This window comes from Zea mays, chromosome 6, assembly GCF_902167145.1.
Source record: "Zea mays cultivar B73 chromosome 6, Zm-B73-REFERENCE-NAM-5.0, whole genome shotgun sequence".
NCBI classification, from domain to species: domain Eukaryota; kingdom Viridiplantae; phylum Streptophyta; class Magnoliopsida; order Poales; family Poaceae; genus Zea; species Zea mays.
In genome coordinates this window covers 133,002,169-133,017,783 of record NC_050101.1, presented here as the reverse complement: position 1 = coordinate 133,017,783, position 15,615 = coordinate 133,002,169, and the positions used below count along the sequence as shown (strand labels likewise).

Here is a 15,615-nt window from a genome sequence, read left to right as displayed (position 1 = left end):
AAGACTGAAGATGAAGAGTGGGGACGATGATGATGAGGGTCAACTGTGAGGACAGAGTGAGAGTAGATGCGAGATACACGAAATAAGGTTAGACGAGTCACAGATACCATACAGAAAAAAAGAAGCCACACTGTTTTGCTCTGTGAATTGTAATATTTACAAAGTAAAGTTTGAAATAATTATAAAATAGGATATAGGATGAGTTCAGTTTCAGGTATGGATATTATAGGTTATAGCATCGATTCTTAAGTCCTAAAAACCAGTTTTGTCCCGCTAGAGATTTTCGAAGAAGGGCGAAAATAAAAAAATCAGTTAGGAGGCCACAAACTACCAAACCGATCGCACACGTCGCCGTGCACTTCGCTTCGTCGGCATTGCGTTGCTCCGCCCCGCGCGGCGCCTGCTCACTCCCATTTTCCATTGACCTCGCCCCTCTCGTCCGTCTCCTCCCTCCCTGTCCCGGAGCTTCGATTTTTCCCTTCGAGAGGAGCCACATGATTCACCGTCGGAAAGAGGCAAGGCAACGGAACCCGAGCCGCTCCGCTTGAGGTGAGGTGGGGTCCCCGTCTGGGTCGGGGGGGCATTACCTTGCCGCCCCCGCGCGAAGGGAGATTCCCGCCACCTATAGTCGTCCTCTCGTGGGCCATTTTCTGCCTTGGGGAGAGCATAGACGCAGCGCCGCGGGAAAGCCGGGCGCCGCATGGATCGAGACATCTGGTGTTCCCGTCTCAAGAGTCTTGGCGTAGCGGGGCGGAGGAGGAGGACGGGGTTCCGGAGCGCAGGGCCGCGGCGGCACGCCGGGATTTCAGAGGCGCCGCGCTGTTGAGTGTTGACGTCTTCTCGATCCTGGGAGGAGCTGATTTCTCTGCTGAGGGCCTGGGGTGGCTCTCGGTTCAGTCCCTCTCCCTGTGCAGTTTATTTGCTTTTTTTAGGTAGTTGGGGGCTACTTGTTGGTTGGGAGAGGAGCTGAATTATTGCGAGCTGCATTCTTGGAGATTCTTGCTGCTCGAATCTCAGCTGCTCTTCTTCAGAGGGAATTGCCAATTGCGTTCTGCAGTAAGATTGATTTGGACAAGGTTGGAGCGAATTGGCTGCTACGGCGGGGAGTTCCAAAAAAAACCCGTGAGGTTTTGGCCTTGTCGACTTCTTGGGGCATCTGGGAGTAGCTTTGGTGCAGTGATTCACTTGAGTCTGGAGGAATGGCGCCGACGAAGAGGCTGGAGAAACTTAAGCTCAGCACATTGTTGACTTTCATGCGTTGTCACGGGGGCTCTAGTGATGACCACTTACGGATTGGGACAGTGGGGTTCTCCAGAGTCGTGTACGTCAATGAGCCTGATAGGCTTGAAGAGGAGGGATTCAGTTACCTGCTGAATGAGGTGTCGACGACAAAGTACAATCTGGCCACCTTCCTGCCCAAGTCCCTCTTCGAGCAGTTCAGGAGGGTGGCCAATTTCTACTTCCTTGTCTCTGGTATCCTTGCCTTGACTCCACTTGCACCATACACGGCAGTGAGCGCGCTTGCGCCGCTGTGTGTCGTGATTGTAGCCACCATGGCAAAAGAAGGGGTTGAGGACTGGCGGAGGAAACAACAGGTATCATTCTTGTGGTCTTGCTTACAACCAAGCTGTAATATTGTTTATTTGATTTCGTTCATGACATGACCCCTTTGTTTTGAATAAACTCAACAAGCTCATATGCTTTAGTTAATCCATATTTGTTTCATATACTGTACAATAAATTGGAACATATTTTGCTTCCTCTTTCTTGGTGTTGGGATTGCCGGGTTCATTCTCTATACATATCTGGGTTTGGAGAAATAATATACATTTGGAGAAATAATATACTGTACATTCATTATTTTTACAAACTATGAGTTCTCATTATGAACAATTCACTGAGCTATATTAGCTATATTATCATGTATTTTGGTGTCTGAAACTTAAACTCTTAATTTGACCATTTTCCATGCTTCTGCTTTGACCATGTGATTCATTATTGATTTTACTTACAGTTCTCTATTCTGCCTGTGTTGTTGTGTGTCATGATGTAGCAATAGTTTTTAGCCTTAGTTATATCAATTAATATTCAAAGAAAGTCATCTTAGGGAAAACTTTATCGGCGATAGGATGTCCGATAAACCCGATTTTCCTGTTTATCGGTGAGCTCCGATATGTTTTCTTTATCGGCCGAAATTTTTAAATTTTTTGAATTGCCATTTGCCACATGTTCAAATTAAAAGTCGGTTGGTCTATATGTCTTCTCATGCTCTCCTAGGGCACTAAAAACCCTATATTTTTTCTCAATACTTGATTGGTTGGTCTGTGTTGGTTTCATTTGTTAAATGTCCAAATAAAGTCTATGTGATATATAAACAAACTAAGTCATTTTCTTTAAATTTGCACCGATTTTTTTTGCTTATCATCGATAAAATTCCGCTAATTCCGATAATCCTGTTTATCGCCAACCTCCGATATTTTTTCCTTATCGATAAAGTGAACCCCTGGGTTCGACTCCCCGTGGGAGCGAATTTCAGGTTGTGGTTAAAAAAAATCTCCTCGTCTGTCCCACGCCAAAGCACAGGTCTAAGACCCGGTCCCGGTCGCCGTCGTTTCTCATATGGGCTACAGTGCCGCTGTGTATGGGTGTGGCAAGGGTTCCGGGGTTTTTTCGACCTGCGTGAGAAGGTTTTTTTCTTAATATAATGCTCGGGGGCTATGTTATCCCCCGTAGGTTGAGTTTTTTCTCTCTGTATTGCCGAGCTTATCTGTAAATCAAGGTGTGGCATAATTAACTTTGTTATAAGCTCATATAATTTATGTGATGGTTTTCTTTGACTGGTATTAGACGTACTTGTCTGAGTTACTGTAATTTAGTTAATTTGAATTTTTTATATGTAAATTTTTTATGCTATTGGTATATTAAATAGATTTATGCTACTATGTCACCCAGGATCACGAGCTTAACAATCGGATAGTCAAAGTGCATAGGGGGAATGGTCATTTTGAAGAGTCAAAATGGAAGAATATCAAAGTTGGAGATGTAATAAAGGTGGAGAAGGATAATTTCTTCCCCGCTGATATGATTCTGCTTTCATCTAACTATCCGGATGGAATCTGTTATGTAGAGACCATGAACCTCGATGGTGAAACAAATTTGAAAATTAAACAAGCTCTCAAGGTGACATTGGATTTACATGAGGACATAAAGTTCAGGGAAGTCAGACAAACAATAAAATGCGAAGACCCAAATGCGAACCTCTACTCCTTTGTCGGTTCAATGGAATGGAGAGGCCAGCAGTATCCCCTGTCATCCCTACAGCTTCTTCTTCGAGACTCAAAACTACGGAACACTGACTACATATATGGGGCTGTCATCTTCACAGGCCATGATACAAAAGTGATGCAAAATGCAACTGATCCACCATCTAAAAGAAGTAAGGTTGAGAAGAAAATGGATCAAATTATTTATCTTCTAATGTCTTCTCTACTCATGATTGCATTACTTGGTTCTGTCTTCTTTGGGATCTGGACCAAAGAGGACCTAAGAGATGGTGAGCTCAAACGGTGGTATCTTCGGCCAGATGCTACTACCATATTCTATGATCCAAAGAGAGCAGCTCTGGCATCTTTCTTTCATTTGTTGACGTCCTTGATGCTGTACAGCTACTTCATACCCATTTCTTTGTATATATCCATCGAGATGGTCAAGATCTTGCAAGCTCTATTCATCAACCAGGATATTCGAATGTATCATGAAGAATCAGATAAGCCAACTCATGCTCGTACTTCAAATCTAAATGAAGAACTGGGTATGGTTGATACAATTCTATCGGATAAGACTGGAACATTGACGTGCAACATGATGGAGTTCATCAAGTGTTCAATTGCTGGAACTGCCTATGGTCAAGGCGTCACTGAAGTTGAGAGAGCTATGGCTATGAGGAAAGGTGCTAGGTTAGATGATGACATTGAAAATGGAGACCACAAAGACAAAAAAAATGACAACAGTCCCCATGTTAAAGGGTTCAATTTCAAGGATCAACGAATAATGGATGGGAAATGGGTTCATGAGCCTAACAGAGTTATGATAAGAGATTTTTTCCGGCTCCTAGCCATCTGCCACACATGCATTGCTGAAATAGATGAAAATGAGAAGGTTTCATATGAAGCTGAGTCCCCTGATGAAGCTGCATTTGTTATTGCAGCAAGAGAACTAGGGTTTGAGTTTTACAAGAGGTCGCTAGCAACTATAATTGTTCGTGAACGGAATCCAAGTCAGAATGTTGTTGAGAAAAGGTAAGTCAAATTTCTTTGCTCATTCCTCTATGGATTATCCTTGCTTCCTTAATCCTTAGTACCTAATATTGATCCTTTTACATTCTGGTACAGAAAGTATGAACTCCTAAATATGTTGGAGTTCAGTAGCTCAAGGAGTCGGATGTCTGTGATAGTGAAGGAACCAGAGGGAAGAATATTACTTCTCAGCAAGGGTGCAGACAGGTTAGTGCTTCATTTAAAACTAGATTTCCTTGTTTTAGTCACATATAATCTTCAGCGGTCTGCTTGTGTCCATGATTTCTTAATAGTAGTCTCTGTAAACAGTGTGATGTTCAAAAGGCTTGCACCAATTGGAAGAAAATTTGAAGAAGAAACAAGAAGTCACATAAATCAGTATTCTGACTCTGGTCTAAGAACCTTTGTTCTGGCATACCGTGTCTTAGATGAGAAAGAGTACAAGGAATTCAATGAAAAATTGAACGCTGCCAAAGCATCTGTAAGTGCTGATAAAGATGAAAAAATTGAGCAGGTTGCTGATAGCATTGAACGGGACTTGATTCTTCTTGGTGCTACCGCAGTTGAAGATAAACTTCAACAAGGGGTATGCCTTTTTATGGTTAAGCCTTTCTGTTCTGCATCTTATCTGTACCTTTCTAGGGAACCTGCCTGTTCATGTACTCATGTGCATGTACATATTCAGGTGCCTGAATGCATAGACAAGCTTGCACAAGCCGGAATTAAGATGTGGGTCCTGACAGGCGATAAGCTGGAGACAGCTATCAATATTGGGTATGCATTATATGCCTGCATCGAAATAGGAACTTTTTGTTTCAACCTGACTATTTCCTTTTCTGATTGATGAGCTTCTCCATCTGCAGGTTTGCTTGTAGCCTTCTTAGACAAGGCATGACACAGATAATCGTCACACTGGAACAACCTGATATCATCGCATTGGAGAAAAATGGTGACAAACCAAAAATTGCTAAGGTGAATAATTGATTTCATTACCTGCCTTTTTGAAGCACCAGGCATGTTTCAGTCATTTTACATATAACAACACTATCAATGTTGGAATGCACTGTATTTACATTTATAGCTCTCTAATATTTGAAAAATGTGGCAAGGTATGCTTGTATCTGTCCACTTGGACTTTTTTCCCCTCTACTTAATATAATGATGCGCAGCCCTCCTGCGTTTTCTGAGAAAAAAACAATTATTAATTGAGAACCAAAGCAATCAACATCATCGTAATTACATCCTTTTTGTTGGCTCTAGGCATCAAAGCAACGGGTTATGGGTCAGATAGAGGATGGAATCAAACAAATTCCACCTTCAACTCAAATTAGCACTGCATCATTCGCGCTAATCATTGATGGTAAATCACTAACTTATGCTTTGGAAGATGATGTTAAGTTTAAGTTCTTGGATCTTGCTCTCAAGTGTGCATCAGTGATATGTTGCCGATCTTCACCAAAACAGAAGGCACTGGTCAGATTTCTTTCTATTCTTAAGCTGCTGTCTCTTTCTATATATTTTCATAGAGTATTCTTCTGGAACATACATGAAAAAAACATTTGCAACGATTCCAGGTTACAAGACTTGTTAAAGAAGTAACACATAAAGTGACTTTAGCAATAGGTGATGGGGCAAATGATGTTGGCATGCTTCAAGAAGCTGACATAGGGGTTGGCATCAGTGGTGCTGAAGGAATGCAGGTTACTAATTCGATGCTATATAACTTTTGCTGTTTGTGCCCATGATTTCTTTTTTTATTATTTGTTTCCTATGATGTTCTAGGCTGTCATGGCTAGTGATGTTGCTGTTGCCCAATTCCGCTTCTTGGAACGGCTACTTCTGGTGCATGGACATTGGTGTTACCGGCGTATTTCACTGATGGTATAGTTGTCATTTACATTGATTTTAACCTTTTTGTTTCCATGCTGGATGAGCCAGAAATTTCATTACCAAAACCAACACAAATGAATAGTACCACAAGTATAATGTTTGCACCACCAAACATTCCAAAAATCAGAGTGATCCTTAGAGCATAAAGGGCTCTAGTACACGCCTCAAAATGCCACCAGCAAATCAAGTTTTAACTTTCAAAGTACATAGCAGGCACAAAATGACCATGGTCAGGTTGTTAGGCCCACGTACTCCCACTCCCAACCAGAGTTGAAACTAAGCTCTTGACAACTCCCCACAGATGATGAGCGTAAAAACAGACTAAGCCAACACATGCACTCTTGGCCTTAGTAACCAGGTTCTGGGATCGAGGAACGGGAACGTGGTACGCTACTAAAAATAGTATTTAACACTATGGTGTCAGGGCCTAAGGAGGCCCACGGAGGGGCTACGACAGCAGCAGTCATGGCCCTCCAAGGACGATTAGATAAGGATAGTTAGAGATAAGATTAGAAGATTAGTTGAGATTATTTAGGAGATTAGTTGAGATTATCTAGGAAGGTTATCAGTTATTAGTTTGTTGAGAGTTTTTAGGAGATAAGGATCTCTAGCTAGATAGAGGCGGCCAGCCGGCCTATTTATGTAATCAATGGATGAGAAATAAAGCAGCCAAGAATTAGAAGGGAGAAACCCTCCTCTTGCTCGACCGTGGGCAGAGGCCCGCGGCCGACGTTCCTGCCCATCGATACCCTTCTCCAATCCCTCACCGATCTAGCGGCCATAACATTTGGTATCCATTGATTACATAAATAGGCCGGCTGGCCGCCTCTATCTAGCTAGAGATCCTTATCTCCTAAAAACTCTCAACAAACTACTAACTGATAACCTTCCTAGATAATCTCAACTAATCTCCTAAATAATCTCAACTAATCTTCTAATCTTATCTCTAACTATCCTTATCTAATCGTCCTTGGAGGGCCATGGCTGCTGCTGTCGTAGCCCCTCTGTGGGCCTCCTTAGGCCCTAACACTACACCCCTCCTGGACAAGCAGCTTGTCCTCGAGCTGCCGCATAACGGGAGCTCAAAGACCGAGTCTACTTGACCCAAAACCAGACACCTAGAAGACAAATCTTTTACATCTCGGCTTATCTTATTATTTCGAATTTGAATTTTTTTACCCCATAAGGCGGACACCCTCCGCGCATTGGACTTGCACGTGTGCAGCCACTTGGATCCCATGGACGCCATCTGCACGAAAGGGGAACACATGGACGGACACCTGGAATAGGTCGCAACAATAACCAGCCAAGGCGCCCTCGTGGTGGCCGGTAGCGGAATGTGATGGCGCTAAATAGTGCGCCCTTGTTGATGACGAGGTGAGTGCCTTCCCTACCGCCGCTGCCGTAGAGTTGAAGTTCATCGCCCGCGGGACACGTACCATGCTCGCACTTGGAGATAGCGGCCCGGTGCCACTGCTGATGGCCGTCCGACAGGGCGAGGTCGCGCCCCTGTGTGCCGAGGTCAACCATCACCAAGGCTGCCTCGAGCATCTGCTGGCGCATCTCCCGCACTCTCCGTCATGCAAGGAAGCCACGAGCAGCAGCTTGTATGCCCACAGCCGCCGACGTCCGGAGCCTTGCGGACAATGCCAGCTGGTGCTGCTCATGTTGCACTGCTGCCCTAATTTGCAGCAGCCCTTGCTCAACCTTCTGGAGCGTGGCTTGCATCTTTGCGAGATCAATCCTTATGTTGGTCCACAAATCCCCCATTGATGGAGCTGGTGATTGCTGAGTCGTGGCTGTCCCTAGTGGCGTCGCCCATGGGGACAGAGACGCCGTCAACGAAGATGATGTGATGAAATTTGGTGTTGTCTCTGGGGATGGGCACGTCGGCGTCCAGGATGTGGTGACAAAATTGGCAGGCGATGCTGCCCATGGAGATAGGGACGCCGATTGCCAGGATGGCGTGACGAAGGTGGCATGCGGCGTAGCCCATGGAGATGGGGACGTCGATTGCCAGGGCGGCGTGATGAAGGTGACATGCGGTGCAGTCCATGGAGATGGGGACGCCGGTTGCCAGGATGACGCCGCGAAATTGGTAGCAGAAGCCATGAGATCAGATCGAAACCCAAGCTAGCCGATACCAGATGTTATGGCCGCTAGATCGGTGAGGGATTGGAGAGGGGTATCGATGGGCAGGAACGTCGGCCGCGGGCCTCTGCCCACGGTCGAGCAAGAGGAGGGTTTCTCCCTTCTAATTCTTGCTTGCTTTATTTCTCATCCATTGATTATATAAATAGGCCGGCTGGCCGCCTCTATCTAGCTAGAGATCCTTATCTTCTAAAAACTCTCAACAAACTACTAACTGATAATCTTCCTAGATAATCTCAACTAATCTCCTAAATAATCTCAACTAATCTTCTAATCTTATCTCTAACTATCCTTATCTAATCGTCCTTGGAGGGCCATGGCTGCTGCTGTTGTAGCCCCTCCGTGGGCCTCCTTAGGCCTTGACAATGGGAACCAGATTGTTCCCACGTTACTAAAAATAGTATTTAACACTATGGGAACCAGATTGTTCCCACATTTCCGGAATGAGGAACATTGCTAAGTTCCCAGTTCCTGGTTTCTAAGCTCTTGGCCCCAAACATTTATTTTGATCTACTATTCAGGCTTCGTGATTCAAGCCTTTTGATAATATATTTTGGGGGTTGATGTGCAGATATGCTATTTCTTCTACAAGAATGTTACTTTTGGTGTAACTATCTTTCTGTACGAAGCATTTGCATCTTTCTCCGGGAAGCCAGCTTATAATGATTGGTTCTTGTCACTATATAATGTTTTCTTCACCTCCCTTCCTGTCATTGCTCTGGGGGTATTTGACCAGGATGTGTCTGCTAGGCTGTGCATACAGGTACGCCAATATCGAACAGTTTTAGTAAAATGATTGGAGTAGACAAATTTGGATATGTTACCTACTTCCCTGTTAAATCTACTTCTACCATATATTTCTGAAGAAAGTGTGCTTTCTACTTTGGGGCAGCAGAAGCTACATAATTGTGTCTTTTCTCTAGATCTAATATTTCTTTCACTTCTGATCTGTTGATTAAAAGAATTTTCACGGTATGTATGTTTTCAGTTTATTTAAGAACTATCTTTCTGCTAGTATAAGTATTTTATAACCTGTGAAAAAAATCCTTTATAAGTAGTAATTTTGTGGTTGAAGTCCCAGTTTCACTTCCATACTGAATGAATTAAGGAAACACTATGTTTTAAGTTATTTGAAAGCACAAAGCGTTTTAAGTTGTGTGTAGTCCACCTACCTTTTAACTTGGTTTCCTATCTGTTCCTTTGCAGTATCCACAGCTATACCAAGAAGGAGTGCAAAATATATTATTCAGTTGGCGTCGGATACTTGGCTGGATGTTTAATGGTGTTATGAATGCTGTCTTAATCTTTTTCTTCTGCATCACTGCCTTCGAGGACCAGGCATTCCGTCGCGACGGTCAAGTTGCGGGCTTGGATGCTCTTGGTGTCGTCATGTACACTTGTATTGTATGGGTTGTTAACTGTCAAATGGCGCTCTCTGTGAACTACTTCACCATAATCCAGCACATATTCATATGGGGCAGCATTGCAGTATGGTACCTCTTCCTCTTGGTTTATGGTGCCATAAACCCGAGGTTCTCAACTACAGCCTACATGGTCTTCATCGAACAGCTGGCCCCAGCCCTCTCATTTTGGCTGGTGACACTTTTTGTTGTGGTGGCAACACTTGTCCCCTACTTTAGCTATGCCGCCATCCAGATCCGCTTTTTCCCGATGTTCCACAACAAGATTCAGTGGAAACGGTACTTGGGGAAGGCTGAAGATCCAGAGGTGGCAAGGCAGTTGTCATCAAAACACCGCACATCATTGCAGCACAGGATGGTTGGTATCTCTGCTCGTCGTGACGGCAAGGCTGTGCAAATAACAAAGGAGACAGAGCTACAAGTTCAGGAGTAGCATTGTCAGTAGATTTTGCGTTTTGTACAGCTTATAGGATCTTGTCTCCAGCAAGATGACAGCTGAACTGATTGGGACTTGAGATGTTCCTGGATTGCTGCTTCTGTGATGCCTGTCATGGGAGTTGTTCCAGTTCAGATGATAGAGCAAGACCACAGATTGCTTAGATAGGTCGCAAGGAGGCCAAGAGAATACCTGCTGCAAAGTTCAATTTTTAGCAGTTCAAGGATTTTGTGGGTTTTTTCCCTGCTTCTCTTACACATGTAAATGCTTGTAACCAGATTGGTAGAATTTCTCCTTTTTACCCCCCTTGCCTGCCCTCGACTGTTTCAAACAATAATGGTAAGACTTCTGATTTGTGTGACTTCATGCTTTTATTATTTGGAAAGAATCATAAATGGGTGTCTTACAATCTAAAGTTGGTCTCAGTTATTTGTTTGCATGATTATGCAAATATGGGCAGGCCAGAAAGGTAGTGCATTTTGTACTACTGATTAAGAAGTGGAAGACAAATGAGTATTTTGGAGGAAAAACACTTTCTATGTGAAAACAACACCTGATTTTACGCACCTGTTGATTGTGAGCCAGTATGGCAACTGGAACTAATTCAATCAGAAACGTCTAACTGTACGGAAAGTCGGAAAATGTACTATTCCGTTCCAAATTAAAATTCGTTTGAGAGTTTTATTAGATTCGTATAATATTTAATGTATATGTTTTACATATATGTTTAGATTTATTATCGTTCATTTGAACATAAACGTATAAATGAAAAGCTAAAACCAATAATATTTTGAAAGGCTACCAAGAGATAAATAAGCTTTAAACAGCAACATGGTTAAAACTCCGGGTTCCAAATTACATGGATTTATGGTATCTCTATGTTATTTCCCTTCTATTATTACTACCATACTAATCTGCAATTAAGAGCACTAAACGATCAAAGAACTTTGGGCCGCTGAGCGCCCAGTCACGTTTCACAGCTCCGGCTGCAGTAACGTCGGCTCAACTGGCTGTTTTGGGTCTGTTTGGTTCAGTCTTTTTTCTGAGTAGTTTTTCTAAAAAGTTGGCTGTGGTGAAAAGTTGGCTGTGGTGAGTGTTTGGTTCGGCTGCAGTAATGTCGGCGCAGCAGACTGTTTTGGGTCTGATTGGTTCGGCTTTTTTCTGAGAAGATGTGGTGAAAAGCTGGCTGTGGTGAGAAGATGTCTGAGTGTTTGGTTTGGCTTAGAGAGAAACTGGTGATTAGAATCTAGGTGTTTGGATACGTAGATTCTGAGACTGTAAGTATAGACTGAAAAAAATTGAAACAGGGAAAGACACAATAAACAACACTTGACTACAATTAGACAGATATGTCCACTACACCATTACTATGCATTGGTTAACATAAATAACTACAACACTAATGCATTAGCAATTTCATCTCTAAATGCACTCATGTCTAATCCATCTGATGTGCTAGTACTACTCTCACCTATACCTACATCTTGAACATACGTCGTGCTAGATACAAACTGGTCAAAGTCACGATCGTGTATAACACTATCTCGAATGAAGTTATTCAATGCTATGCATACAATAATTATATTTGATTGTTTACTAAGTGAAAATAATGGCAGATTCAGAAGGATTCTCTATTTCATCTTGAGCACCCCAAATGAACGCTCTATCACATTCCTTAGTGATGAGTGGACATAGTTGAAAACTTCTTTGGCACCAACAAGTTGCCGCGCATGTTGCCATTCCGAAATATGGTATTTATGACCCTTATAAGGTGCAAGGTATCCCTTCCTGTTAGGGTACCATGAATCTACAAGATAGTATTTCCCTACAAAATGTCACAAAGGTTAAGGACATACATAACGTCATTAAGTACAAATGCTAAGTCTCGTAAAATATACTAATACCTTATGGGGATGCGAGAACCGATCCCCGCACGTGATCAAAGTATCCTGTAGCACTTTAGTGTCATGCACCGAACCAGCCCACCAAGTCGCAACAAAAGTGTACCTCATATCAAAGTCACAGACCGCCATGACATTCTGCGATGCGTAACCATGATGACCAATGTATTTTGGTTGCTCAGTCGAAGGCACAGACGCGGGAAAGTGGCTTCCATTGATTGCTCCTATGCAGTCCTTGAAATGTGACCAAAATCTAGCCTCTCGCAGTCTAGGATGAATGTCAGTGAAATGGTGGTCCCTAGACTTAATAACGTCATTAGACATCCTATATATTGTGTGAACGACTTCACTAAATTTCCGGCTGATTGTTTCCAATGAATGCCCAAACTTGTTCCGTATCTGTCTAAATGATTGGGGCCCCCACAAGCCCACAAGAAAATTGCTAGCGCCTCCTTCGTACTAACTCCGCGACTTGCTACCAGACCATAATTATGAACCAATGCATCATGGAGACGACGAAACACAGTTTGACACATGCGAAACATGTCATAACAATCATCACTACTCTCCAATGAACGCTCAACACATTGGATACCTGTTTCCACCATGGGTCTTCTTGAAACCCCACTTGACGAGCTCCTCCATATATCCAAAGCAACTAGTGCAACTATGAATTCCTCATCCCTCTCCTCATCACTTTGGTCGTTATCAGGCTAGCTAGAACATCTGTATACATACACACAATAACGAGTTTTCTTGTATCAGGAGTGTACCATACCAACAAACTCACGGTTGTAGATTATCATAAGTCCAACACGTTTGACACAAATACCTGACAGAAATTATTAAGGTCTTGTTCGGTTATTGGTATATATTCCATGTGGATTGGTGTGTATTGGGTGGGATTGAGATGTATTTTGATTTGCTATGGATTTAATTTGACTCAATCTCATCCAATACACATGGATTAACGCAAAAACGAACAATGCATGTACTTGCACGGTGTGGGCAAAGCCCGCCAAGCGGAGGCATTCAGCGGATAGCTCGCTCACATCATCGACAAGCTCTTTCCACAAGAAGCCACTTCCGATTCCACAGACTTCGCTCGCTGCTCCAGCCGCACAGCCTCCATTTTTTCTCTTTCACCTTCGCCTTAACATACGAGCACTCAGCCCTAGAGCATCGACGACAAAGGATGGCGGAGTGCACATCATCCCACAAGCCATCCGTTGATCTAGGTAGGACTGGAGTTCCCTGGGCACCTAGTTGGCCACCTGCACAACGTAAGAGGTTAAAAAAACCTGCTGGCGACGCCATCTTCAACGGTGACTTCGTCGCCAGATCCATCTTGGAGATGTCGAAGTCCTGGACAACCAAAGTGGCCGGAGAGGCCCTAGCATCAGTAGCGGCTCCACCCACGTTAACCGCCGCTCTAGTCCTTGCCTCCTTCGAGGACGTTGTAGAATCCGAGCGCTCCACAGCGGGGGCTTTGTGCTTCTTTGACCGGCCGACCATATTGATCACTCTAGAGTATGTTTGGTTCCTTGCATGTACCGATCACCTGTAGCCGCGGATCCTCAAAGCATAACTTGATTGGTTCCTTGCATGCATCAACCAAGATCCACACATGCAAGATTTGCTTCCTAGCCAGGCTCCCATCGTACACGGCTGAGGAGCGTCGCTGCGGATGCAGGCTGCATGCATGCATATGAGAGCCTCGATACGTGTTCCTAAATATTTTTTTATTTTGTTTTTTTATCATATATCTTAGTTGAAATGTTCAATAACTAAGCTAACTTCAGATCTACGTTCTTGATATTTTTACGAACAAAATTAGAGTGCACTTATCATATAAATTTTAAAGATTTATTTATTTATTTATTTTATCAGATCTTTGTTCTGATACAGCCAACCAAACAAGAGTTATATCTAACCTGAATACACTAATGCAAACAACCAAACAATAGTCTACTGTATGAAGCTAGCCTGGCCATATGAGCATGGCTCCTCATGTGCTGGCCAAGCCGAACCAGGCTACTAACATGCGGCAACCAATCACACGGTCTGTAAATCGGAGTGGGCGCCTTTCCCTTCGGGTCCATTCCTGCAGCAATCACATCTGGAATGTTATGCGAATAAAGGAACATAAGTAACTCCCTCGCCGCGTGGGCCAATATAGCGTCCTCGCAGCTGCATACCGCGGTCATATCTCTCACAACCCATCGCTTTGCACTACCCGAACCGACTCTCATCAGAATCAAATCTCTCCCTAACTTATTGTAACACTCAAAATTCTATATTAGGATTTATAAAAGTTTCTCCAAAGGACGCGAACTAAAATATCTTCTAATAATAATTTTCTCACCTTTAAAGTTACTTCTCCAAAAATAAATATGTTTTCTAATAAAAGATCTCTATATGAATTTAGTTCTCCCTTCTATTGGACTATATACTTAAGCTAAAGCATCTCTTAGTAAAACTTATACACTAGAAATTTGTTCTTTTAAAATAACTATTTTGTGTGTGTGTGTGTTGCATATTTAAAAGCATTTTTTTGCTTGAATAAGATAATAAATAAACAAATAAGTAAAATAGAACTTTGCATTCATGGTGGGGTTTTTGTTTGCTCAGTTAAATTGAGTTGGAGCTTGAAACTTTATTTGAAATTTGAATCGGATTTGAAATTGGGAGATGAAAACAGAAAATAAAAGGGGAAAGGGTTTACCTAGGCCCAAATCCCCACCCCTCGGCCCACTCTTCTCTTACCCCACTAACCCGCCACCACACTCGCACGCGCCGACAGCGTTGCCCCCACCGTCAAGCCGTCTCATCCACGTGCTATCACCAACCCGACCAGTGGGACCCAGACCTCAGTCCTCGCTACACACGCGTCTGGCGCCTGCCCCATTCCGCGTCACTGCATGATGACCCTACAGGCCAGCGTCTCACCGTGCGCGCACTCACCCACCCCCACTGACTGTCGTGCGGATAGAGGTCAGTCCAGCCTTGACCAAGTAGTCGTTGGCTCGTTGCGCTCGGGCCCGTGTCGCCAGGCGCTTCTCCGCGAGGGAGGCTCAGACGAAAACCGAATCTGCACCAAAACCACGGGGGATCCAAGCGATCCTCGTTTCATTTAAGAGATGTTTTCTAAGATACCTAAACGTTCTCCTTGATGAGATTAAGTTATCTATCCTGAGATGAAATGATCCACTGTAGATGTTAGAATTCTATGGTGGATAATAACTGTTGTAATGCTTCATCTATCTGTACTATTTTTATTGGGATTGAAGATTTGAAAGATGAGGCCTTTTGCTCCAGGGGGAGAAGAATGTTAGGGTTGATCTCGGGCTCAGTCAAAGGAATGTCGCCTCTGCAGTATGGTTGATCGTCGTGCCTCTTCCCCAATGCAAGCAGGCACGGATGATCGCTTTAGTGAAAAGTAAATCTCATCAGATTTAGATGTTTTAGTGGTTAAGAGTTAAGAGCAAGATCAAGAGATGTAACATAAACTAGTTGAGGTA

The 15,615-nt window shown here is 43.4% G+C and overlaps 1 protein-coding gene across 1 annotated transcript; it reads left to right on the top strand.

Moving 5' to 3' along the window:
* Positions 1 to 290: 290 nt before the first annotated feature.
* LOC103630019 (putative phospholipid-transporting ATPase 9) lies at positions 291 to 10,608 on the top strand. The gene is made up of 11 exons (XM_008651115.3): positions 291 to 1,595; positions 2,953 to 4,298; positions 4,392 to 4,502; positions 4,605 to 4,881; positions 4,981 to 5,069; positions 5,159 to 5,267; positions 5,556 to 5,768; positions 5,870 to 5,995; positions 6,078 to 6,176; positions 8,908 to 9,099; positions 9,543 to 10,608. The coding sequence occupies exons 1-11, from the start codon at positions 1,200 to 1,202 to the stop codon at positions 10,188 to 10,190; spliced, it is 3,606 nt and encodes a 1,201-aa protein (XP_008649337.1). The 5' UTR covers positions 291 to 1,199; the 3' UTR covers positions 10,191 to 10,608.
* Positions 10,609 to 15,615: the final 5,007 nt, after the last annotated feature.

Bases quoted from the DNA above. Each gene is read 5' to 3' on its own strand.
- LOC103630019 (XM_008651115.3), top strand. From the start codon at position 1,200: ATGGCGCCGACGAAGAGGCTGGAGAAACTTAAGCTCAGCACATTGTTG. The intron at 4,299-4,391 runs GTAAGTCAAATT...ATTCTGGTACAG, and splicing joins CAGAATGTTGTTGAGAAAAG to AAAGTATGAACTCCTAAATA. The intron at 5,268-5,555 runs GTGAATAATTGA...TGTTGGCTCTAG, and splicing joins ACAAACCAAAAATTGCTAAG to GCATCAAAGCAACGGGTTAT.